The sequence below is a fragment of the Aquarana catesbeiana genome, linkage group LG04 (genome assembly GCF_042186555.1).
Source record: "Aquarana catesbeiana isolate 2022-GZ linkage group LG04, ASM4218655v1, whole genome shotgun sequence".
NCBI classification, from domain to species: domain Eukaryota; kingdom Metazoa; phylum Chordata; class Amphibia; order Anura; family Ranidae; genus Aquarana; species Aquarana catesbeiana.
The window spans coordinates 385,216,720-385,242,671 of record NC_133327.1 but is presented as its reverse complement, the minus strand read 5'-3'; the positions used below and the strand labels follow the sequence as shown (position 1 = coordinate 385,242,671).

General features: G+C 41.0%; 1 protein-coding gene across 3 annotated transcripts in view; it reads left to right on the top strand.

The window, feature by feature from the left end:
* CEP85L (centrosomal protein 85 like) overlaps window positions 1–25,952 on the top strand; it is a 212,905-nt gene that overhangs the window by 30,207 nt on the left and 156,746 nt on the right. Inside the window, exon 2 of one of the 3 annotated variants that reach the window (XM_073627156.1) lies at window positions 1,144–1,299. In XM_073627156.1, the coding sequence (XP_073483257.1) occupies window positions 1,144–1,299 (156 nt within the window). Of the gene's footprint in view, window positions 1–1,143; window positions 1,300–3,519; window positions 3,688–25,952 lie in introns of those variants that run through there. The other 2 variants (XM_073627157.1, XM_073627158.1) reach the window with 2 other exon arrangements.

Sequence of the window (25,952 nt, the reverse complement as noted above, 5' to 3'; positions counted from 1 at the left end):
AAGGGGTTGTAAAGATGTTTTTTTTTTTTTTTTAAAATAACAAACAGGTTATACTTACCTTCACTGTGCAGCTCGTTCTGGACAGAGTGGCCCCGAACCTGGTCTTCTGGGGTCCCTCGGCGGCTGTTTCAGCTCCTCCCCGCAAGCATTTACCACCTTCATGCGAGCTCCCTCGCACGGTGGTGAGTGCTTGCGGGCGCGCTCCCGTGATACAGCCGGCGGCTATAGCCGCTCGCTGTATCACTCGGCCCCGCCCCCCGGCGCGCCGCGTCATCGGATGTGATTGACAGCAGCGCGAGCCAATGGCTGCGCTGCTTTCAATCCATCCACTGCAGCCAATCAGCGACCAGGCTGAGCTGCAATGAAGCTGACGAGGACGAGGAGCGAAGATTCGAGGCGTCAGGTAAGTAAAACGGGGGGCTGGGGGCGGCGGTACTGTCAAAAGTTTTTTCACCTTAATGCATAGAATGCATTAAGGTGAAAAAATTTTTACCTTTACAACCCCTTTAAAGCCTGAAGGACAGTTAATTGGCCCTTTGTTTAGAAACTTTGAGACCCCCATGCACTAGACAATAACAGCTGAAATTTAGAAATCTAAATCTGGTTACTCATTGATTCCTTGAGTATGTTGCGAGTCTGCATGCATGATCCAATTCCTAGGCCGTGTTCCTTTCGCTGTTCTTATGAATCCTAGCTTCTGTATCTTGGTTTACTGTTTTAAAAAGTCTTCTATTGCTTTTTCAACAGGAAATGTCAATGATCAGTTTTAAGATATGAAAAGTTGAGTTAGGCTATGTGTAGAGGACAATTGAACTTGGGGACCCAGTTATAAATCAGCAGTTTAGGCCAACTTTGTTCTTTACATATGTGGTTTCCATACTATGGCACACTAAAGCAAGCAAAGCCTCATCTATTTGAAATGGTGAGAGAAAAAGAAGACTGTTCAAAGAGGAGGAAGGATGTCACGTGACCTGTTTGAGGTCATTCAACAAGTAGCAAGAAGTTTGTATTATATTACACTAAACTTTTTAGTTGTGTTGCTCTTGTTTGAATCTATTTATTAGTAGACCCCCTATGTGTGCTGCACGTGTACTTTGTACAAGGGTATGTGATTAGTTACCTCTTCACATTCTCTCTTTCTAGGTACAGATTTCCCCTCACCAGGGTGGCTCTCGGGTTCATTGTGGCATTCTTCAGTTGCTTCACCCAGTGGCAGAAGTAGCCACACGCGACGACACAGCATTACATCTGACAGTGGAGATACGGGCATTGGAACCTCCTGTTCAGACAGTCTGGAAGGTGAGTGCGCACACTACTTCTTCTTTCAGTTAGGTACCATCACAAATCAGTAAAGCTTTAGTGGTACATTTCTGGCAATCTGTATGTGGTTGTATGCCTTGTGCCAAATTCATGAATCCCTGCAACATTTTTATTGTTAGTACCGACATGTGCGCAAAATGAAAAAGTAGTTATTTGCAACACTTTTACTCTATAGCGCTATGGTTGCAACAAAAATGCAAAGGAATACAGCTAAATCCATGATGAGGAGAGTGGGTGAATAGACCTCTTCCAAGTTGGAGAAAATTGTTGGTCATGTCACACGCGTAATGGTTGAGTCACATCTTCAAGACCGTTCTGTAACAAAATTTGTCTTTAAGGTAGAATTATACTCGCCTCGGCTTCAGAGATGCAGAGTCCCCGATAGGCTTGTAACTATATCGGTGCTGACACTGAGCATTTGCACGAGTACACGTAGTCCTGCAAATGCTCCGATAACTGAAACTGATACCTTTGCGGTGTTATTTGAGCCCATACAAAATGTATGGGCTCAAATCACAGTTTGAGTAATGCGGTGCAATTCTTGTCCGAATTGCATGCGGTTTCTCCTACAGCTCCTGTGTGAACCCAGGCTTGTCATAGTGACTTAAGCCTGGGTTCACACAGGAGCGGTGCGGTAAACCGCATGCAATTTGGCTAGGAATTGCACCACCATCCTGTTTGTTCAAATTGCATGCAATTCTTTGCTGTGCGATTTGAGCCCATTCATTTTGTATGGGTTCAGATCGCACCGCAAAGGTATCGGTAATCAGGATCGGCGAGTACTTGACCGAAAGTATCGGTACTCGCCGGTAAAAAAAACAAACAAATGGTATCTGTTCATCCCTAGTCCCTGAACTCCCTGCCCAGTCGCTTCGGTCGGCCAGCTTCCAGGTCTCAATTAGCCGCTGTTATGTGCAGGGAGGACGTCACTCCTGCACATGCTTGGGAATTCAGCCAGTTTCGACATTGCAGAATTTGTACAGTGCATGGCAGGGAGCATGTGTTTTCTGCATTAAAATTCCTGCTCATTTGTCCATCTTTAATTCTGGCCTCAAGTTCCACTTTAAGTTCGTTAGGAACGGATATTTGATATCTTTCTTTTACTCTTCCAACTTCTTCTCTAAATATCCATTTTGCAGGAGAGATGCTTGCTATAGTTATGTCAGAGTTGCGAAAGATTCCTATACATCCTACCAACACCTACAGGAATCTGTCGCAAGTTGTGACATTTGTTGCACTACCACAAAACCGAATTCTAAGGAGTATCCACGACATTCATTTGGAATTCCAGGGTACGTGTTCACAGTTATATGGCCACATAGAGCAAGGACATTTTCCAGTTTTCAGAGAGATCATACAGTTTTATTTCTTCTAATTTTAGCTTTTTTTTTTTTTCCTGCAGGAGCCTGGAAAGCTATGTACCTGTGATCGGTGGATCAAGGGTGCAAAGGCAGGCTTCTGCAGAAAAGCCCTACAGCTTTCGGCCTGTACCTCCATCAGGGCTATCAGTTTGAAAGCTGCAGAGCTTATGAATGAACTAATGAGAGCGCTCATCAGCGCCCTCCCTGTTCGCTCAGCACTATAAACCATCTGCTGTAGTGGCTGGCGGTACTTGTAGTTCATTCATAGGAAAGTGTGAATAAATGACGTGGCCGCATGGGTGGAGCCCCGCAGGGCTGCTCTATTTTTGAATTGTGGCAGCGGGTGTGGGGAGAAGATCCTCGCCCGCTGTCACACTGAGCGGGTGATCGAGGGGAGAGGCGTCAGGAGCTGAAACATGTTACATGTTATGCCCTAAATACAGATGGAACATGTAACATGTTCCAAAAGGTGAACTTAGCCTTTGGTATAGGGTAGATGCTCTGATGTGACAAACATTTTGAGAGCTTCCAGTTACGCTGTAGAATACCTCTGTTGAGTTTTAAGGAATAAGTTTTAGTCCTGAACTCACACTTATAAGCAGATAATATTTCCAACAGACGTACTGAGAAAGAAGGACTTTAACGTGTGTGCTCCTAAATTTTGCAGTTTTTCTTTTTTCTTTTTCCGCTGCATCATTTGTAATGATTGTGGTGCTTTTTTTTTTTTTTTTTTCTCTCCTCTATATTAGCAAGACACGAGCGGTTTCAGAAAGCCTTTATTTCTGTTAAACTGAGGCTTCCTGTTAATGTAGGCTCACAGGAAACACTGTTCTTGTTCAGTATCGTGTTATGATTTGCAGTTTCCTAGCTTCATATCTTGAGAAGGCTGAACTTTACAAATGCTCCCTGCTTCTTGTATCTTTGTATCATGGAAATGTGACCAAACTGGAATCTATAGACAGTCCAAATTTGATGTAAGTTTTTCTATAGACAGTCCAAATTTGATGTAAGTTTTTTTTTTTTTTTTTTTTTTTGTTAAAAAAATTGTGTACTTTCACATGTGATTTGGTGTATATATATATTTTTTTTTCAGGGAGACTCAAATTTTATAGTGAAACTGGTACTAATGTAACAGTGGTAGCAAAGAACTGACAGGATAACCTCTGCATGTACCTACCTATACACGTCATCAGATTTGCTGTGTACATGTCATCTTAGCAATTTAATGTGTTAAATATTGTTTCATTTAAAGCTTAATTCTGGGTAAACACCCCCCCCCCCCCGCATTGGGGATGCCCCTGCACTACAGGGATTTAATGTTCATTTAGGTCTAGGACAACCGGGTAAATCAGTTTTATTTGCCTAATTGCCTAAACTCTTGCAGGCTCCTCAGTGTTGTTAGACCAGTCGCTGCAGCCTCTTCTTTCTGCACTCCAGTGATCGGATGCCTCTGATGTCATCAATACTAAGGCAGGGAGCATAGCTGTACCCACATTACAAGGGTTAGTCCCCTTTCACAAGGGGCTGTCCGTTTTTACTACTCCGCTTGCTCAGCAGGGATCACTCCGTTGATCCCCGCTGAGCCGGCAGATGACAAGTCTGTCTCTGCACTCTGTACAGGGATGGACTTAGACTGATCCCTGAAGTCTCTTCTCCCTATGCTCTGGCAGTCGCAGGTCATCTGACGTCATCAAATGCATACATGGTCCATGTATGGTCCATAACCTTGCATTAAATGTGAAGAAACCGGGGGTCCGTTTACAAACCGGAGCCTAGGAGAAAAAAGTAAAGTAGAGTGCCAGCTGTCAGGGAAGCTAGGGGTTAGGTAAAGGCATGATACGAAAATTAGATGGGAAAACAGAACGGAAGACGAGCTGACTGCAGATTTTCAGATTGTTAGTATGGTGCTTATGACAGCCGATTTCACTTTTTCGTCAGACAAAAGCTGGATGTGCAAGCTATAAAATTTTTTGTTGGATGTGAACTCAACGTCTGATTTTCAGATGGTCAGTACAGAAATCCGTCACATAAAAGTTGAAAGTACAAACACGCCTGATCGGAATCAAGGATCGTCCGGGAATAGTTCAGTCTTGTAAACTACTTTTCGTAATGTAAAATTAACATTTGTGACGCAGCAAATGATGAAATTTCGAAATGCAGCGCACATTCTCATCTTCTTTAATGGGATAATAATGAAGCTGCTTTGCTGATGATACCGATGTAGTTATGGCAAACGAATTTTAAAAGGCATTTGTTTTGTAGTGATATAAATATTATGGTTGTTGTATGATTTTTTTTTTTTTTGGGGGGGGGGGGGGGGGGGAGAGAGAGTTACCACAACACCATTATCCTATAGTATTTAAGATCAAAGATACAACTATGTTGGTGTCCCTTGTTAATTTTCCATTGTATTGTTATTAATGTAACTGCCTACTCCCAAACTGTAATTTGAGGAAAAACACATAGCCAAGTATTCTACACAATTGTTTTATTGTGCAGAAAAAAAAACAAAACAAGTTAAATTACAAATGCTATCTGCCATCCAAATAAAAATAGTGCGAATCAACACTCACCAAACTTCTACTAACATGAAATTAGCAGAAGGGGTCCAAAGGGTGGCGCTTGAGAAATTTGCTTTCTATTTATACTCTCATAGTACTTCCCTACGTTTGTGTTTGTTGAACGACAATTTGTGGATAGTTAGTATGCTAGACAAAATCCTGCGCACGCCCTTTTGACAAAAATCAAAAGGGTGTACAACTATCGAACCATGTGTATGAGGCTTATGAAAAACTGCTTTTTCCCCATCTCTTAGACCTAAATGAGCATTTAACCCTTGCAGTGTGTGGACAGCACAGAGATTGGCTTCATCTTGTACTTGGGAAGCTAGTTAGGGGCATCTCTGCTTTGGTTACTAGTGAATTATCCATGTTGTGAATTGGATGTCTCTAATCAGGGTGGATAAAAATCAGATTTTTTTTTTTTTTTTTTTGATTTTTATTTATTTATTTTTTTAATTTAAGATACATGTATTAATTTAGTTTATTCAGCATGAAATAGAGCTTAGTTTTGTAGCATGAGGCTGTATAATCTACATCATTTACATTATTGGTGAAAGCATTCAATAAATCCAAGCTCTGCAAGCTGAGATAACGTGCACTACATTCACACAATTTACAGTACCCATGAGATAAACCAAAGTTCAGGAATATTCCTTTATCCCATTGTTTTTCAAATCTAGGAACACTACACACTGTATGATTGAATTGGTTCTGATATTCTGTTTTACTAACCTGACAGCTAATTATTCAAAATAGGAGACCTTCATTTTATTTGCAAATATTAACGATTCTAACTACCAGCAAGACTGAGTCCTTACATTTAAACAGCACGTGTCATTTCAGATCCATCATGGCAGCGCCGGTTAGTGCCATCCACTCAGCTGCTGCCGCCACATCCCTCACTTTGTTGTGTCACTGCCGAATCACCAGCAGTCCCATTAAAGTGAAGAGGAGGAGCCGCTGCGGGGCAGAGATGACAGTTGCGCTTTAAAAATGATGATTTAAATTGAGTTGATTTAAATCGAGCCTTTTTACTAGTGATTTTAAATCCATGATTTAAATCAAATCCACCCTGTCTCTCATATACTACTTTATATCCGATGTCAGCCCTTTTCAGTGATGCCTAGTCAGTTCCCAATTAGTTGCTGAGTAAATTAAGACCCGGTTCACACAGGGGCGACTTGTCAGGCGACTTAGCCGCCTGACAAGTTGCGTCCCGTTCTGTACAATGGGACCGTTCTAATAGGAGTGACTCAAGTCGCTCCGACTTAGAAAAACGTTCCTGTTCTACTTTTGGGGCGACTTCAGGCGACTTACATTGACTTCTATACAGAAGTCGTTTTGCAAGTCGCCGCTGAAGTCGTGTGCAGGTCGCCTCACAGAGTCGGCCTGCAAGTCGTGTTGCCCCTGTGTGAACCGGCTCTAAATAAAGTCCGTGTCGGTCAGTTCATTTCCTATGTGTAAACTTTTCATAATTTTTCATGTGTTCTACTACTATGTGTTTATACAAGGATTTCTGGTTCTGCAGCTTTAGTAGAGTGCGGGTGTTTATGGTTAAACATTCACCTTTTATGTGATAATCATATGGCATATAGAGAAATGATGGTGTACAAAGTGCAGCAGCCAGTCACCTTTCACTCCTTGTACTAAGAACTGTGAAGAGATGATTAAGGCCGACCATAGACGGAGCAAATTTCTTCGGGTTGTTGGAAAGTGATTCGCTCAATTGCCCCATCAACACAGACATTGCTGATAGTAGAATCTCTCCCGTGGAGCTAATGTCTTCTCCTGGCGGGGGGGGGGGGGGGGGGCTCCTCCACATGCATGTCTGTGGGCTTCTGCATTCTCCGATTTAATAAGTTACATTAGACATAGGCAGGGAATTAAAAAGGGAATGTGTCTTCTGGTTGATTATTACACAAACGTATTTGCTTCTTAGACTTTTGATTTTAATGGAACACGTCCTGATTGTTAAAGGTTCCTCTGTCTTCCACATCTCTTGAGGAGGTCCACATCTAAGTGATATAATGGGTGTTCTTAGTCTACTAGAAGTGAAGTAAGAGGACAGCAGGGCCTGGGAAACATGAAAGCCCTGAGTGTGCGGCATACCATCCATGTGCATGCTCTGCACTGGTATTTCTCCTCCTGGAATTCCAGAAATGACCATTTTACACCCTGAAACACAGATGAGTTTAAAGAATGTGACACACTTCTGCCAGTTCCACATGTTGCTTTGGGAGCGTGGCCAGAAATGTGTTGTACATTGTCCTTTCTTAGTATCTGCCAGGCTGGAGAAATCCTATTCATAATATCTGGGCATATTGAAGAACCCTGCACAATGGCATTCGTTAGCCAATCTTCACGCAGATCAAAAATCTGCTTTCATCAGTGAGCTTACCAAGTGCAGAGTTTTTTATTTTTTTTAATTTTTCTGGTTTTGTCTGTGAATAGCTGAACAACCAGAGCAAAGACTGTTCGTGGCCAATACAAATAAATGGCATCAAGTCTGCCCAGTATATTCTTCACGTCTTCTAAGCCTGTGCTGGCAAAGTCCAAATTTAAATTGATGCCAATCCTGCTGTCTGGTCTATCAGTCTGGCCAAAGCCATTTATTCTTGTGTCAGCTAAGTTTAATTAACATGAAAAAATGTGTTTATCAGCTGCAAGTCATCCTAGCAAAATAGAAAAGAATGTCCCATGTTAAATATAGTAGGACTATGTACAAGTGTTATTTTGGTTAAGTTAGCACATAGAAATGTATTACTGCACTTTATTTAGTATAGATTATGTTGTGTTTACACTGTATCTATAAAGTATTAAATCATAGCTACTTAGCAGATGTTGGCTGTATGCAATTTATCATTCGGGCCCAACTACATGTGTGGTTATGGCTACTAGTATGAGATTAAAGTGACACTAAAGTCACTTTTTTTTAAAAATAAAATCAAATGCAAGCTTTTTTTTTTTTCAGAACTTCCTGTTTTGTATGGCTATGTTCAATCTTTATACTCCCTTGTGTATGTGAACGTAGAAGGGGTTAATATGGCGCACAATGGAGGTAGCCGAGTACATATAACTAAAAATGGTGGGGGGAAGGGGGTGGGTTGGGGGTTCCTGAGAGGGGGAACTTGGTGGTGGTAGTTAATGTTTCACAAGTTCAGGTATTAGTCCATGTAAGGATAAAATGATGCTGAATAAATGGAAGGCAGCCAGTCTATAAAAGCTAGAAGAAGCTCTGGAACAATAAAAAAGAAAGAAGGACGGCGCCCTTTAAGTGCAGCATGTATGTTAAAAATATTTATTACAATAGATAAAAACACTCGCATTTGAGTTGCTAAAAACCAGCATGTAAAGTAGTTTCATCCGCGTGCTCTCGGGGGGTGTGGGTGTCACAGGCCAGTGGGGGGGTTCCTGGGATGTGAGTCCTGTGACCTGGGTCCTGGTAGCTTTTTCGGTGGTGCCGAGGGTCCTCAGAGCCTCCGGGCAGCCAGGATGTTGGTCATGGATCCTCCGTGGGGCGCTGTGCTGACCTGCGTCTTCACTTCCGGGAGCGGGGTGAGGCGGGCGGTGCTTCGCGTTCGGAGCATGCGTGCTCCTTCATCAGGCTCCTTCATAGCCTGATAAAAACAATAGCTACATTTTATGCTACTTAGGGCTGGTTCACATGTGGTTCAGCGCAGTGCAATTTGAGCCCTTTCATTTTGAATGTCCTCAAATCATACTGCACCACACCATGTGATCCGGTGCAGGCTAACCTTGACACCTGCTGCAGATCAAAAATGCAGTGCTTTTTGAAGCCGGTATGTGGAAACACGCATGGAACATGGGCTTCCTGAGCTGCGTTCTGGGGTGAACAGGCCCTAAAAGTTAGTAAACTCTAGTACCCGTTCACACTAGAATGCGGTGCTGAAACCCATGTTCCGTGTACCGCGTTCAAAACGCACTGCAGTTGCAATCTGCAGCGAGCGTGAATGTTATGTTCATGACACCCCAAACACAGATTGCAAATGCAGTGGTGCATCAAATTGCATGATACAGAATTACCTTGCAATCCAGTTGCAGTGTGTTTTTTTTAAAGTAGCTCAAGCAGTACCTTTTTGGTGCGATCCAGTGTGATGCAAAATGAATGGGCTCAAATCGCACCACATGTGAATTCCTGGTGAACTGGCCCTTAGAAAGAAGAATCTAGTAATAAACATGACATTAGAATTTTAAAATATAAAATTTATATACAGTCCATTGCTAATGAAGAACATATGTGTATGAGACACACAATTCCCTCTTTTTATAAAGCATAAAGGGTTGTGGAGTTTTTGGACTGTATAACAATGATTGTTCTATAATTTATGTAAAAGTGTCAGATGGAGTTTTTTGCATTGAGGACAGTTATTTGGTAGACATTCTTGAAAGCATCCTATTATGTCAGCAGCTGTGCAAACCTAAAAATACATTATTTTATTTGGTAATTTTTAAATATAGCTGTTCTGACTTTCCTACCAGTGTCTTTCTCATTACTAGGCCTTTTATGAAAGCTGTAGTAGTTTCTGTTAGTTAGTCTTACAAACCCACAACAGTAAAAACAGTCTGTATATGCAGTAAAGCATGCTTGTTCTACTCAATGTGGAACCTAAGGGGTTAATAATGTGCATTGTGTGTAAAGGCCCTGATCCTGTCTGCTCTGATCCTCCCCTTCTTCCACTGTCCCCAATCCATTTTCTGATAGTACAGAGCCTTGGGGGGCACTTTGCACATGCTCAGTTTGGTGTGTGTTGCTAGTTGTTTTTTTTTTTTTTTTTTCTTGGGAGGGTGAATGTGATCAGCACTGTCCAGACAGGCAGTCAGTGATCATGCAGCCTCCTAGGACAGTCAAAGGAGAATGAAAACTCCTCCTACAAGCTTTAACTAGACACTGATAAAAGTCACATGACTGCTATATACTGCTGATGAGAAAAGGTATTTAGTAGTTTATATTTACTAAAAATAATTGCATTTCCATGTTCTGTGTACTTTGGGAGACTAGATCTAGTGATTGCAGGGTCCTGGGTTTAGTAACACTTTTTTTCTTTAAGTAAAACGGCCAATTCAGTTTAATATTGAAACAAAAGGAAAAACATTTGTGTATAGATTTAAAAAAAAAACATAAATCCCTCCCTTCCCCATTTTATAAGTGATCACATTCCCTCTGCTTCCTCTCTTCTCAGCTGCATAAGAGCTGGGGGAAGGAGAAGCAACAGTTCACAGTATAGGCTGTGCAGCGGGGGCGTGTCAGGACAAGTCTGATCATTGGAGGAGAGCACATTGAGTTCCCAGCATAGCTAAAGAACTGACCACGATGTGCTAGTGTTGTCAGTTTTTAATAGGAAAACGGAGGGACTGGCAGGAACAACAGGGATTTTACACAAAGGAAGCAATACAAAGAGAACAGGAAATAAACACTTTAAGTCTACCGGCCTTTTAATGAAACTGATGAGATATATTTTAGGGATCAGGTCATGAGCAGCACCTCTGCTTTCTGTTTAGGTGTAATTATGTGTGTTTTTATGCAGTTCCTATTATCAGCCTGTAATACTATGCTGCCTAGCCGTGCTCACAAGGTCACCTCAGGACCACCTTGCAAGGATGATATTACTCTAAATGGAATATCTGCAAGCCATCGGGAAACTTGAGCTGAGATTATCTGACCTATGGGACATTCTGTGGGTCATTTACAAGGATATGTCACATTCAGTCATTTCTGCAGACTGTACCACCTTTTGCAACAGCTAACAATACAACTATTTGGTTGTGTGACAAATGTTGACGTACTGTTTATCCCTGTAATGTATTTGTGTCTTCCTCTCTGTTTTTCAATGGCTTGGAATGCAGTGCTTTGAAATAATAAACCATTAGGCCGTAATTAAAAGACTTACTGTAAGTTACTGTAGATCTTGTGCCAGAAGCTGGTAGGAACATTTAGCGTAAAAATCACATTTAATGGTACGTAACCTACTTTTATCTTTATGTGCGCTTGGATGCCTATTTGTCTGTACGGTGTCTAGAAGCATACAATTCTTCATCCACTAGAAAACATACATGCCTATGTACTTGTGTTTATACACGTTTACGTAGGTGTAAAATATGCCAAAATTCTAATCTCGAACACAGAATTTGGGCTTTTTTTTTTTTTAAGTCACTGAATGCTGCTCTAAATTACAAAGCTAAACACCCCCTTGTACATTGATACACTGGAGTTGATTTTAATAAAGATAAATAGAATGTTCATGTTGCGAGGAGAGTTGCACTTAAATTATCCCCAGATTTTGGTGAATGAGGTGAATTTCTGCTGACTTCCATTGTCTAATCATGTTCAAGAAAACATGCTGTTTTTTATTTTCCTTGCATGTGATTGGATATTCTTTGCAAGTTAAATTTCACCACATTCACGAAAAACTGGGGAAGATTCCCTTGTAAAGTGAGCAGCCTGTAGTAAATCGGACCTATTGGCTATAAAAGTTCTGGAATTAGATCCATTTAAAAAAACAAAAACAAAAAAAGGCATATGGATCTGAAAGTGGCATTTTTCGCACCTCTGCACACGAGCCCCTAGGCTTAAATTTTGATTAAATTTGGCTTAAATTTGGTGTTATCGCTCTCACTCTCTCATACTGGTCACTGGAAATTCAACAAGGCACCTCGTGGCAAAAAATTCTCTGAGGATCTGAAAAAAAAAGAATTGTTGCGCTACATAAAGATGGCCTAGGCTATAAGAAGCTTGCCAAGAAACTGAGCTGCAGCATGGTGGCCAAGACCATACAGCGGTTTACCAGGACAGGTTCCACTCAGAACAGGCCTTGCCATGGTCGACCAAAGAAGTTGAGTGCAAGTGCTCAGCATCATATCCAGAGGTTGTCTTTGGGAAATAGGCGTATGAGTGCTGCCAGCATTGCTGCAGAGGTTGAAGGGTTAGGGGGTCAACCTGTCAGTGCTAAGACCATACGTAACACTGCATCAAATTGGTCTGCATGACTGTTGTCCCAGAAGGAAGCCTCTTCTAAAGATGATGTGCAAGAAAGTCCGCAAACAGTTTGCTGAAGACTATCAGACTAAGGACATGGATCACTGGAACCATGTCCTGTGGTCTTATTAGACCAAGATAAACTTATTTGGTTCAAATGGTGTGAAGCCTGTGTGGCGGCAACCAGGTGAGCAATACAAGGACAAGTGTGTCTTGCCTACAGTCCAGCATGGTGGTGGGAGTGTCATGGTCTGGGGCTGCATGAGTGCTGCTGGCACTGGGGAGCTACAGTTCATTGAGGGAACCATGAATGCCAACATGTACTGTGATATACTGAAACAGAGCATGATCCCCTTCCTTTGGAGACTGGGCCGCGGGGCATTATTCCAACATAATGACCCCAAACACACCTCCAAGACAACCACTGCCTTGCTAAAGAAGCTGAGGGTAAAGGTGATGGACTGCATGTCTCCAGACCTAAACCCTAGTGCGCATCTGTGGGGCATCCTCAAATGGAAGGTGGAGGAGCGCAAGGTCTCTAATATCCACCAGCTCTGTGATGTCATCATGGAAAAGTGGAAGAGGACTCCAGTGGCAACCTGTTAAGCTCTGGTGAACTCCATGTCCAAGAGGGTTAAGGCAGTGCTGGAAAAAAATGGTGGCTCCCAAAATATTGACACTTTGGGCCCAATTTGGACATTTTCACTTAGCGGTGTACTCACTTTTTTGCCAGCGGTTTAGATATTAACTGCTGTGTGTTGAGTTATTTTGAGAGGACAGCAAATTTACACTGTTATATAAGCTGTACACTCACCACTTTACATTGTAGTAAGTGTCTTTTCTTCAGTGTTGTCACATGAAAAGATATAATAAAATATTTACAAAAATGTGAGGGGTGTACTCACTTTTGTGAGATACTGTACCTATCAGCTTAATCACTTTCTTCACTTACCTTTTTAAAGTAGAACAAAACTCTCCTTCAAACAATTATAATATTGCATGGAATTCCCCCTTTTTGGGTAGTTGCTAAATTATTCATTCAATGAACGTTCCACAAATAAGATATTTTAACTGCTTGAGTATTAACCTCCATGCACATTGAAACCTTTACTTCCTGTTTCGTGCATCTGCGTGCAAGCCACAGGTGCTCTCACAAAATCACACACGGCTTGGCTGATCACACTACCTCACCAATCGACTATAGTGCTTTGGCACAACAGTGATGAGGGTTTTACGCTGGTCAAATGTGCATCGGTTTTGAGCAGGGACTTTCACCCTCGGGTGACTACTGTACTCCTGTTAAAGGGCTGGTGTCGCCTGGGGAAAGGAAGCATGGGTGGCCTTGCTATTCTGTCAGTTTGGAGCAAAGTGAAGAACAGGAAAGATTATGAGGGTAGGCAACATTTTAGCAGAATAAAAAAAAAAGAACCTTTACATACATTTTACGTTTAGAGCAGTTAGAATGATATAATATGGTTTCCCCTAAATGGTTTCTATGGTTGATACATTTTTTTTTCTTTATTTTATGTATTTATTTTTAAGGTGTTTTTTTTTTTTTTTTTTTAACAGGATGGCTCAGTCTGGCTGACAATTGAACCACCTAATCTTATTTCTAATGTCTTTGTTTTCATGACGTATGCCCCTATGCTACAACATTATACTTTGCATGCCAGAAATCTGTTTTACCTAAGTAACTAAAGAAAAAAAAAAAATCTGAGCTAAACATCACACCGTACAAGGCATTGAGCTGCATTTTATTCCGCTTATGTATATATTTTGCCTGATATGACTTGTGGGGATTCATATAAAGTAAAATCATTGCAGCTGAAAAATAACAGTGTAAGTAGTTTGTTTTGCGCACTGATGTAAGCGGGGGGGGGGACGATCTCTAGAGAGTCTTGGCAGGCTTAGGTTTTGCAGGGATGTGGTAGTGCCAGATGGATCCTGCTCTTTCCACTGCAACACAAACAGCATTTAAAAAGGACACATTGGCCTAAATGCTCATGAATGTCACTTCTTTCCTGAAAGGTCATTTGAAAAGAGCAGGAGCTGTAAGCTAATTTGATGCTGCTTGGGCTTAACTTTTGGAAACGCTCAAATTTTAAAAGGATTTTAGAAATGTGGTTTTATTTGTAGATTTTTTTCTTATTTTATTATTTTTTTCAAAGTGACATTTATGAGTGTAAATGCTCTTTTGAAGTAATCCTATATAATAAAATAGGCATGCAGGGTCATTAGAAAAAGTGACAGCATAGTAGCAAAGGCTAATCAGGCCCATTGGAGGATCATGATTTAATATCTGCACAGGGACTCGACCACTAAAAGTAGATCTCTGTGACAAGGCAGGGTTTATAGCACCATCAGATGACAGAGTACATGACCATCTATGGAACAGATGAGAGGATTGAGTAAACCTAGAGTATTAGACCTGATTATCCAGGAAGGTCATTTAACTCACAGCACTGGTCTGAAGCATGAATACAATGATGTTGAAAGATGAAGATACAAAGTCACAAATATTTGTTGGAGAGACTTTATTTGAAAACACATTTTTTCTGGAACTATATAGTATTTGGGTTTACAGTGGAACCTTGGTTAACGAGTAACGCGGTTAACAAGCTTTTTGAAAGACGAGCAACTTCTTTTTTTTTAATCCTGACTCTGTTTGCGAGTGTTGTCTCGCAAAACAAGCAGAATTCAAGCTAATGTGGTGTGCAGTACCGCATTTGGCCAGAGGTGCGGGGGCGCCTTTCACACTAGGAACGGTTCAGAGCCGTTCAGAAATACTCGGAATCACTCGGAAATACTCAGTTTCCGAGCCTTTCCGAATTCAGCCGAGCTGTCCCTGAGTATCTCCGAGGCTCTCCGGCACCCCCCACCTCTGGCCACATGCGGTATTGCATGCAATAGAAGTCAATGTGTAATGAATTCTCTTCGTTTCCATTGACTTCTGTGGGGAAACTCGCTTTGATATGCGAGTGCTTTGGATTACAAGCATTCTCCTGGAACGAATTATGCTCGTAATCCAAGGTTCCACTGTATTTGTACAGTATATGGGCTCTTTTTCACATGAGCGAACTCCACCAGTGGATCTGCCTGCTGATCCCTGCTGAGCAGGCAGATGACAGGTCTATGTCCGCTCTGCAGCCTGCTTTCCTCTATAGGCAGACGGATGTAAATGTTTAAAGCCCTTACTTATACATGTTAAATAATTAGCATCATCTGGAAGGGGTCCATTGGGAGAGCTTCTTTGTTGTTCCAGGGGTAATACCATATCCTCTCCAGTGTGTATTAATTGGTAGAGCCCTGACTTCTGCATCTGCCTTGTGTTTATTGTACCCCTACAGCTTGTCTATGAAAGAAGTAAAAGAGCATTTGCTTGTACATGATGATTATGTCCCAGCTGGAACTTGTACAATGTAATGTGCTGTCATTATACTCATTAATATACATATTTTTTCATTTCATGGTACACATATAGGACATTATTAGGAGATCCTGATGGCCTAGAAGCATAAGTGGTGATAGTACAAGAATAAGCTTTTTATCACAAATTTTACTTCAATTTCTTAAAGGAAAAAAAAAAAGAAGCCACACTGTTGGAGAGATTTGTATTGCCCACTAATCAAGACCCTGTAGGGCAAGAGTGCATGAACATTTACTTACCAAAAAATAAATTTATGTTTAAAAGTCTTTGTGTTTGGATAGAGAGAAGAGTTAGAAACCTCTGTTAGGCGTTTATTTTTTTTTGCTGTCTGAATCCCTGCTGGAGGGATTTCATTTAAATGTTTGTCCCAGTGACCATCACTGTCACCAAGACAGAAAACGATGAAGTCCAAAGTCATACAGATGTCACCAGGACAGGAATAAAGGGACAATCTTCCAACGAGGACACTTGTTTAAGTGAAAGTTGTTTAGGAGCGGGAATTCCTTCTCACTTCCCGTGTATGTGAAAGCTCTATAATCCAACATAAATGCATTTGCAAAAAGTAAAGAAAGGGCAGCAATCCTAAAAGTGGCATACATCTCATGTATATAAGCTTCTTTTATACCGTAGATTTTGAAAAAAAAGTTTGCATTAAGTTCTGATTTGGGGACAGTGTACTGCCCATCAAACTTAGGCAGGCCATAGATGATACCATTTTTTTATTCCTGCAACCAGGGGCTGCAGGGATAAAAAAGATTTCTAGATCCCCCCATCAACACAGGAGTGCAATTATTTCTTACAATTTTGAGAAGGTGTCAATCATTTTGTCCAGTCCATTTTTGGAAGTTTATGTGGAATTTGTCAGATTTTGTTTTTTTGTTTCTCCACTTTTTTGTGTCCTACCAATACAAACAAAAGGAATAACTATGAGCATGCCTAAACCTTTGTAATTGTAAAAAATTTCTGGGTGAAGTGGTACATTATCTGATAGAAATGCAGGGGTGCCAATTTTGGCCATACCTTATTTTAGACCTAGTGACATCATCTGTGGGTCTCTGTGCTTCCCTATGAAATGCAAATTGATCATAGCTTGTGGGAGGAACCAGCAGGGTGTTATAACTAGGAAGCTGTGGTAACAGCCGCATGTAATGGTGAACCTCCATGTTTTGAAAGTACTGAAATCCTTTTGAAAGGAGGGGGCTGGGGAGGAAGGGGTTACACAATGCTGATTAGCTGAGAAAAATTATCCTTGCTGATCGCTTGGTTGACAATCTAGAACCTGCAGGCTCCCCTCCACCTCCTTGAAGGCTTAGACACCCAATGTAAATGTGCATGTTTATACAGCAGTCATTATTAATGACTAGGTTGGCAGGTTATTCATGCAGGGCTAACCACCATTTACTGTCTGTAGTCCCCTACAGCAATCTGCTCTGCTTTTCTTGTATCATATCCAGCACATGAGCTGGTACCTGCAACGCAGTATAATGGACCTTCTCCAAAGAGAAACGCAACTGTTTTAACCTCACCTTTTTATGGCGTTTTTGATGCCATATTGTGGACTTTTGCAGCAAACAGTCTTGGCAGATAGCCCCCCCATCCCAAATACCCTGGTCATATTACCCCCTACATCTAGTTCATATTTTGTGTTTTGAAGAGTTTAAACAATCAGTTTACTGAAATACATTTACAAGTGACGGTGGAAAACTATTTACTTTTATTAAAAAAAAAAAAAAAATTTTTTTTAGGGCATGTCGACAAATGTATGTAGTATACATTCAATTCTATCGTACTTTTTCACAGCAGTGAAATAAGGTTGCGTGATTATGTAACTGTCCAAAGTATACTCAGTGGTTTTTTTTTTTTTTTTTTTATTGCTGTTAAACCTTAGATCTCTCTGCACATATAAAAAAGTATCTTATATAAAATAAATAATATGAATATGTGTGTTTTTTTTATTTTTATATATTATATGTGTGTGTGTGTGTGTATATGTATATGTGTATGTATGTATGTATGTATGTATGTATATATATATATATATATGTGTGTGTGTGTGTGTGTATATGTATATATATATATATATATATATATATATATCTCTATATATTCAGGAACATAATATAACTGGCAATTCTTCCTAGCCAGGGGATATTCCTGCAATTTACCACTATATAAAAAAATCTGTCCTTTTGGATGAGTCATTGAAAGCTTCACTTTCATGTTTTTTCAGCGTTCTCTCCCCTGCAGACAAATTATATGCATAGTGACTCTTCCAGACACAAAAATGGTATTCCAGAAGAATTCCGTGTAAGCTGCTTCTATTAAGACCCAGTTTATGGCACCAAATAAAATCGCATTTTAGACATCAGGTATGCGGAACCCTTGTTACTGGGGCAAACAACAATGCATACAAATTGCTGATTACAGCAATGGTTTAACCACTAAAACTGCATTAAAAACAGTCAGATGTAGCGGGTGAACTTAGGCAGCCACATGTGAGTAAATAAACATGCACAGCCTGCTAGAAATAAAAATGTAGCGGGTAATATGGTGTCTTTAATTGGATTAAATTCCAACTTCCATCTGCTTGCTATTGTATGGGTGTCTTTGTTTGCTGCAGCACTGTCACTTGGCATCAGGTGTAGACCCAGCCATTAGAGTGATTACATGCTTCACACATTGGTGCCATTTTCATATGAATAGGATCCCACTCACAGACTGAGGCTGGGGAATTGATAATCTGCTTTAGCTGGGTCACTCTGAGCAGGATACTGATTGTTTTGTCTAAAACTAGGATCGAGGGAGTCACCGTTGTTATCCAGCACTGTGGATGTTCTGCTAAAAGGGTTTTATCCCGTCTTTTCATTAAAAAGATACATTCTAATTAAATATCTGTCCTGGGTTTCCTGTAAGCCTTTTATTCTTCCTCTTCCTTAGTATAATGTTCACCATTATCTTTGTTCCCAAACAAGAAAGAGTCTGAAGATATTTTTATAAATGTCAGTTGATAAAGAGCAGTACTTCACAAATCCTCCAAATAGAGAACTATAATTGTCTCTTTATTTGGATTTTTCTAAAAAAAAAAAAAAAAATGATGTAAAATGGTTGATTTCTTTGTAGATGAAATCGTGTGTTTAGTTTCAAGTGAAGATTTCCTGCCGGGCATTGCTATGTTTCTTAGTGGGAAGAACAGCTCTGTCTTCACATGTAGGTGTCAATTCTCCAGGGTCAATAGCATTGTGTGTGCAGACATATTTATGCGGAATATGTCTTCTGATCCCTCCATATACTGCTGCATTTGAATACTGGCATAAAGGGTATGCTCAGCCATCAACCATCTTTAACCTCTCCCTCTTTCTCTAGCACATGTCTCAACAATATTTTTTTCCTTGTTCCTGTAGCACATAAAATTTGCATTGATTACTCTCTGTGACACAATCCCCAGACTTGTAAAATTCTTGCAGGGCCAGCTGCCGATAGAACTATTCCTGCTGACTTTGGCACACCCCCAGAGCTACATCTCACAAGAGCCTTTTCCCTGCAAGCCGTATATAGGCAGACTTTTGGGTGTCGAGCCAGCAGCTTTGGGAAAGTAGTGAATGTGCGGAGTTCTGTCATCCAGCAATCAGGACTTAGAATTTTAGTCCAAAAAGGGATTTTATTATTTTAAACAGGAATTTAGGAGCAGGTAATTTGCAGTGTTTGTAGCATTTTTAAAGAGATAAAGGCTTCATTCACACATGAGGTTTTTTTCCCTCCCCTGGACACCTTTTCTCCTGGCAGGATAGAAGCATGTTAAAAAAAAAGGTACCTAAATCTGTGCTTTGGGCACAGCAAGCATTTGGGTGTTCACTGATTCCATTTTCCAGAATATTAATTTTATTCTGGCCATTAGAATGTATGAACGCTCAAGAGCTAAACGCATCTAGTATTTAGGCGAGTTCAGATATTTTTTTCTGCCCAAAAGCTCCTCTCCTGAACGGGCTAGCGGTGCATTTTTTTTCCCCCGCTTCTAAATACGCCTCTTTTAATACACCTGTAAAACGCCTATGTGTGCATGGCCCCATAGACTAACATAAAGTCAAATGCCTGAAATACTGCATCTTTTAAAAAAAAGATGTTTGTCCTGTCTGCATGAGGCCAAAATGTGGATGTATTTCAAAGATGTACTGGGTATGCTGATACTATGTTGACCTGACAAAGCTGAACTCCAGGAAAAGTGAATGTCCTCCATTGCAATGGGGCTCTGCCCACACTGCAAGTGTTAATTGCTTGTTTGTGTCTAGGGCACTGAGTAAAACAGTTTTTTTTTTTTTTTTTACATACCCGATCCACTGTTTCTTGGCACTACTAGACCAGTCACTGTAGGCTCTTTTCCCTGCAATCTGGTGGTTGAATGCCTCTTAGATCCGTAGCCCTGCAGTGGGTATGAGGACACAAAGGGACAATCCACTGTTGAGCATGGAGAGAGCACTGTTTGCTGGGAGAGTAGAGAAAAATAAATGTTCTTTTTCTGATTTCTAGACTTAACAAGCATTTAACCCCTGTAGTGCAATTGCAGCCCCATTGCAAGAGAGGACTTTTACTTTTCCACGAGTTGCGCTTTAGGCAACCCATAGACATGAGATGCCAGTTTCTAGATCTGATCATTTTCAGCCAAATAGGGAGATTCTCGTGTGTGCTGTGGTGGGTAAATGTGCACATTTTTGGAGATCAATGATTGGGCAGGATAGAAAACCATATCAATTGCTATTTTATTTCCTTAAGCTAAATGGCGCCAGGGGTATCTGCCTGAAGAGCTAAAACCTTTTTCCCTTTAGTCTCTCCAGTGATGAAAACTTGCTAAGTTGGCAAAGTTGACCTTGAGAGTCAATTTACTTCTCATTCATGGCATCGACAGGTGCTATACTTAATTTGCCTAAGGTCAGTAGAGTCATACCTATATGTAAATCACTGTTGAGTGCTGCTTTGGCACACAAGCATTGCTTTATATTAATTATCTTAGGGCTGTTGGTATACATGGCACAATTAAATCCTTATAGGACATGAGACTTTCAACAGAAGGTCATCCAGGTATAAATGTCATTCTTAAGGATCAGAACAATATCTCCGATAAAGTTGGCTCTGAAGAATGAATTAGTTACCCATAGTGTCCCTTTTGATTTTACAATAGGTGTACTTAAAACACTGCCTTGTGTAATATATGGATCCATAGCCAAGCAAAATCTGTCTGGGAAATCCATGCAGAAGACCTATGCTACTTCTTGGTACTTATTCATAGTATCCAAATTTATGTTTAGTTGTCTCCAAGATGTTTGACTACGAACGATGCTGTGAGCAGAGGACAAGATTACATCAGTGAAAGCTGGAGATTATATATCTCTACTTTTCTTAGAAAAAGAAGCAGGGGGTGTACATATTGATGGAACATAAATCGCCATAAATATTGCATACAAAAAGAATAATTATAGGCCAATAGTTTATTATTCATGAGTTCACTTTGTTTTGCTGCCTAATTAATGGGTAGCCTGGTGTGGGCTCCCTGTGGAATGGAATTATGTGAGAGTTTGCGCATTGCAGATTGCAACATACCGTAGAAGTCCCTTCTGCCAAAATACTCTTTTACTTACCTGCTTGCAATTTTTTTTAACTTTGCAAAGTGGTTGCGGCGCATGCGCAGTACAGTTTACAGTCCTGGCATCAGTAAGTAAAATGGAGCCAGTTGTCAACGTAATATAACTCCATATTATTAGTGCCAGCTCAGTGGGTGAAGCAAGAAGACCGTTGACCTGGAAGAGTAGGGAATTAACATGGCACCAGCAGGGACGGCATGGATGCAGGGAGTTCGGACTTCATATTGCTGGATCGGAGTAGACCCAGAAATAAGTGTGTCATAATGTGCAAGCTTACATGCACATTATGGCAAATCCTGGCTGGCAACACCACTGTTTTAGCTGAACTCTGGGTCAATATAAAAAACACAGGTAATCTAGTATTTATTTAAAAAATATTCTTGTCTTTTAAATGCAACTAGTGTGAGGACCTAAATTTGACTTGGCTTGAGCCTTTTGTAACCCCTTCTATAGTAGAACGGAGCGGAAGGGGCAGTGCCATCACTCCATGCATACGGCTCTGGCGCAGACATCTTTGATGTGGGAGACAGCTGTGACTTTCCAATGGCTACCCATTGCACATGTGCAAGGCACAGCATTACTGTGGGGACTGGTCCTGGAAAAGTTGTGATGGGTTTTCCAATCTTCTCAGTTATCTTTCATGGAAAAATGTAGTGAGGTTTTGCTGATAATTTTTTGAATGTTGTTTTAAGTGAATTCAAAACAAAGTTCCAGTAACATGTTTAGCACAGCCCTCGTTATCACTTGGAACATGTTTTGTTATGTCTATAAATCTGGGATATTGTCCTGGAAAATTATCTATGCAAGAGCAATGTGACATCCTAATTGTCTGTTGTCAGATGGTGCGTTACAGTTTTACATCTTTGGCTAATTTTGCTGATGCTTTGTGGATGTTATCTCCAGCCAGTATGATGGTAGTGAGATCAATGCGTGCTCCCAAACTGCAAGTGCGCACAAATAAATACAGAGCATGCAAAACGCAGACATCTCAGAAGTGCTTTGAAAGTTTGTGGCTACCCAATACGATCCTTCGTTAAAACATCCACATGGTCAATAAAAAACACAGAACCATCAGAGGGCAGAAGCAGAACACTCATAGTAATATAGCCATCCTGTATGTAGCTGGAGTGTCAGGGAAACTCCCAGGATCTTTAACAAACCTCACATCCCTGTGTCTATCAAGCCCAGCAATACACTGAGAAGGAAGCTTGTACATCCAAAACAGCCAACACCCAAACCCAAGCAAAGACCTGTACATTAGGAAGACAAAGCAACCTCTCAACAAACGAATGGCCCAACATAGAAGGGCAAATTCTAAAGGTCAAGACTCAGCAGTCTTTCTACACCGTAGGCCCCTTTCACACAGACGGACCGGTCAGGTCTTCCTGTCCAATTTTTTTTTTTTTTAAATGGACCCAATCGGACCAACCATTGCTCTTTCTGGAACGACGGATGCAACTGACATGTGTCCTTCGACAGCCGCTGACATCCGATGCAATCCTGTCTGGTGGATCGGATGTTGGTCAGATGGAAACGGACAGGTGGTCCGTTTCCATCCGACAGCCCATACAGCACAGCAGGCTGTGTCCGTGTCCGCTCTGCATCAGCAGAACCGACACAAACCTATCCTCTGTCTTCTCAGAAGGGATCAGCGTAGAGTTTCCCGGCTGAGCAGGCAGACTCCGCCAGTGTCAAAGGAGCCCTAAAGAAAAGGGACATTGTTTTCAGGGCCGTGAGGTGTACAATTTGGACAGAGAGGACAACTGAGTTGTTCTAGATTGACATAGATGACCTCTTTACTTCTCTTGCCTATCACTGAACAGGGGTGGGGGCTTTCAACCCCATCTGTCTTCTACATAATGCCGTTTTAATATCTCTACCCCAGCAATTTGACAACAGTTTACCTCTTTGGTCATGTAAATCAAAGGAGTATTGCCTTTTGAAGTCTTCCTGACATCAAGGATGGGATTATGTAATTGGAGCAAGGTGATTTCACAATTTTCACACCTCCCATCCTGTTCTTGGGCAGCAGCATCTGCCTTTTCATTGTGATATGATTGAGGTGACGGTGGTACCTGTGTGGCTATAAATACTGCGGTATTATCCTGACACTCATTAGAACTAAAGAAGTGGCTTGGATAAGCTACAAAATGTCTTCAGAAATGACAGAGCAAATCCAGTTGAATACAAATGAGTACTACTATATTTACCATAACCTGGACATACAGAGTTGGGTTAAGAAATTCTGCTTATGGGAGCACTGTGTAGAAGTTGTCTTTAAGTTTCAGAAAGGAAAACTGTTATTTTTGTGCTTGTACAGCAACCAATCAGAATCCCCCTTTTTTATTGTTGAACTACGGGAAATGTAGTGACACCTTAAAGGAGAAGTACAGCCAAAGCTTGTTTGGTTGTACTTCTCCTGTGGATCGGATCAGTTCGTTCTACCCTCCTGTGACCTATTTTCAGCAGACAACCGGCTGAAGCCTGCTGTCAGCTGACGTTACAGAGCTTGTCCAGGCTTGGGCTAGATCGCGACTTTGAAGTCGGTATCCGCCTACATGCCTGGACCAGCACCCTGCTCAGCCTCTCAGCGAGCCGCTGAGAGCCTGAACTGGCTGCTCTTTACCATTCCACAGCCTAGTGCTCCAGTGAGCGAGGGGGGAGCAGAGCAGGCAGCAGTGACTGACTGTCACCAGCTCTCTGTTCAGGGAGCTCTGAGAAGCGATCAGCTGTGTTTGATCACTCGTTTTTCAGTCCTAGAGCCGGCGGGGGACAGATGCATCATCGGACCGATGCTGCATCCACCTAGCGTGCACCTTCGAGAGCCCCAGCAATTAGCTACGGGAGGCAGCCCCATTAAAGGCAACAGAAAAGTTGCCTGTTCCCACAGTTAATTGCAGTGGCTCAAATGTAATCGCTAGGCATTGATCACCTGCAAGTGATTGATCCTGGACAAATGTTCCAGTGCCTCATTGTCACTTTCCTTTGATGAAATAGCGCAGACATATTGCTGTGTGGACTAGTTTGTTGGCATAGGCAAACAGAATTCCACTTTCTTTTAATGAAATGGTGCAGACAGACTGCTGCTTGAAATAGTTTGTCAGTTGCAAAACAGAGCTCTTATAATCAAGGCAAAGGATGTGTTATGTTGTAGTGAACTGTTGTAGTGAAATATCGTTATTGCTGCAGCTGGTTTAAAGTGTTATTAAATGATATCCATACACATCTACGAGCTTAAAGTGGAACTTTAGCCATAATAACTTGATAAGAAATAACATTCTTTAGCGAGGAACATACATTGCACAATAATAATTATGCTACCAAAATTAGTGTGTGCTGTAAATTGTGTCCAGCATTGCTCCTGTGTCTTATTGCTGAAGGCTGCCATTTTGCTGAAGCCCAGAGCCCCTGAATAGCAGTAAATCTTTGCGCTGTCATCCAATCGGCCTTTACAAATTCGGCACAGTGCATAAAAATAGAGGGCAACTGAGCATGTGCCGAGCGGGGTGAGAAAGTGTATTATTGAATTTAAAAAACAACTATGCACTTAATTTGAATGCGTTACATAGCTATACTTGCAAAAGGGTCCAGCATGAAGTGATCTAACATTACTTAAAGTTATTGTAAACGATCGACTTGTAAAACAATCTATTCAGTTTAAAATATAAATGATGAAAAAATTAAATATCAATAACTTTTTTTTCTTTCCTTTTTTATAAGTGATCACATTCTCTTTGTTCCTTCTGTTCTCAACTGAATACGAGCTGGGGGGAAGAGCAGCAACAGTGCACTGTGCTTTCAAGTTTGATCATTGGAGGAGCGCACACGGAGTTCCCAGCATAGCTAGTGAACTGACCATGCTGTACTCTCCTGCTTAGTGTGGTCAGTTTTTCATAGGAATGCAGAGGGACTGGCAGGAACACCCAGGAGATTTCACACAAAGGAAGCAATACAAAGAGAATAGTATACTTTTTCATACAAGTACATGGTACGGCAGGCACTTATTAGGAATATTAAATGTTGGGGTATCAAACATTTTAAGGTTCCACTTTAATAGCCCTGTAATCTATTTTTCATAAAATTTAGTTTCTTTGTTTTTCTGCCTGCAATGTCCTCCCTGAACCTCTCATTTTCCCCCTCACTTCTGTTTGGAATGAATAGTGCATATTAGTTGCAGTCATGTGCACTGCTCTATACACGCTGCACATTCTATAGTCAATCTCAGGAGCGAGAAGGAAAGGGTGTCTATGTTCCTACATAAAGTGTGACTATGGAGAACAAATGTAGCTACCCTCTAACAAGAAGTCAGATCACAGCAGCAAAAAAAAGGGTGGGTTCGGAGGAGGTTGGGAGCAATAGAAGGTACTTTTTTGTGCAAAGAATATATACTTTGAATAGAATTATTATTATTATTTTTTTTTTTTGTTAAACCAGTTTATTGCCACTTAAACACCTACATACTCCATACTTTTAGGTCAGGAACAAGAGAGCTGGTAACTTCCTGGCTGATTGGATTCTCCTTTATGTTTCTAGTGTAGGCCAGAAAATAAAAGGAAGACTTTAGCTGTCTGTAATAGGCAACATGGAGAAAAATGTACCTTAGGTGTTTTCTCTTATATGTTATTAATCAAAAAAGGTTTTGGCTGGTTTGAAAAT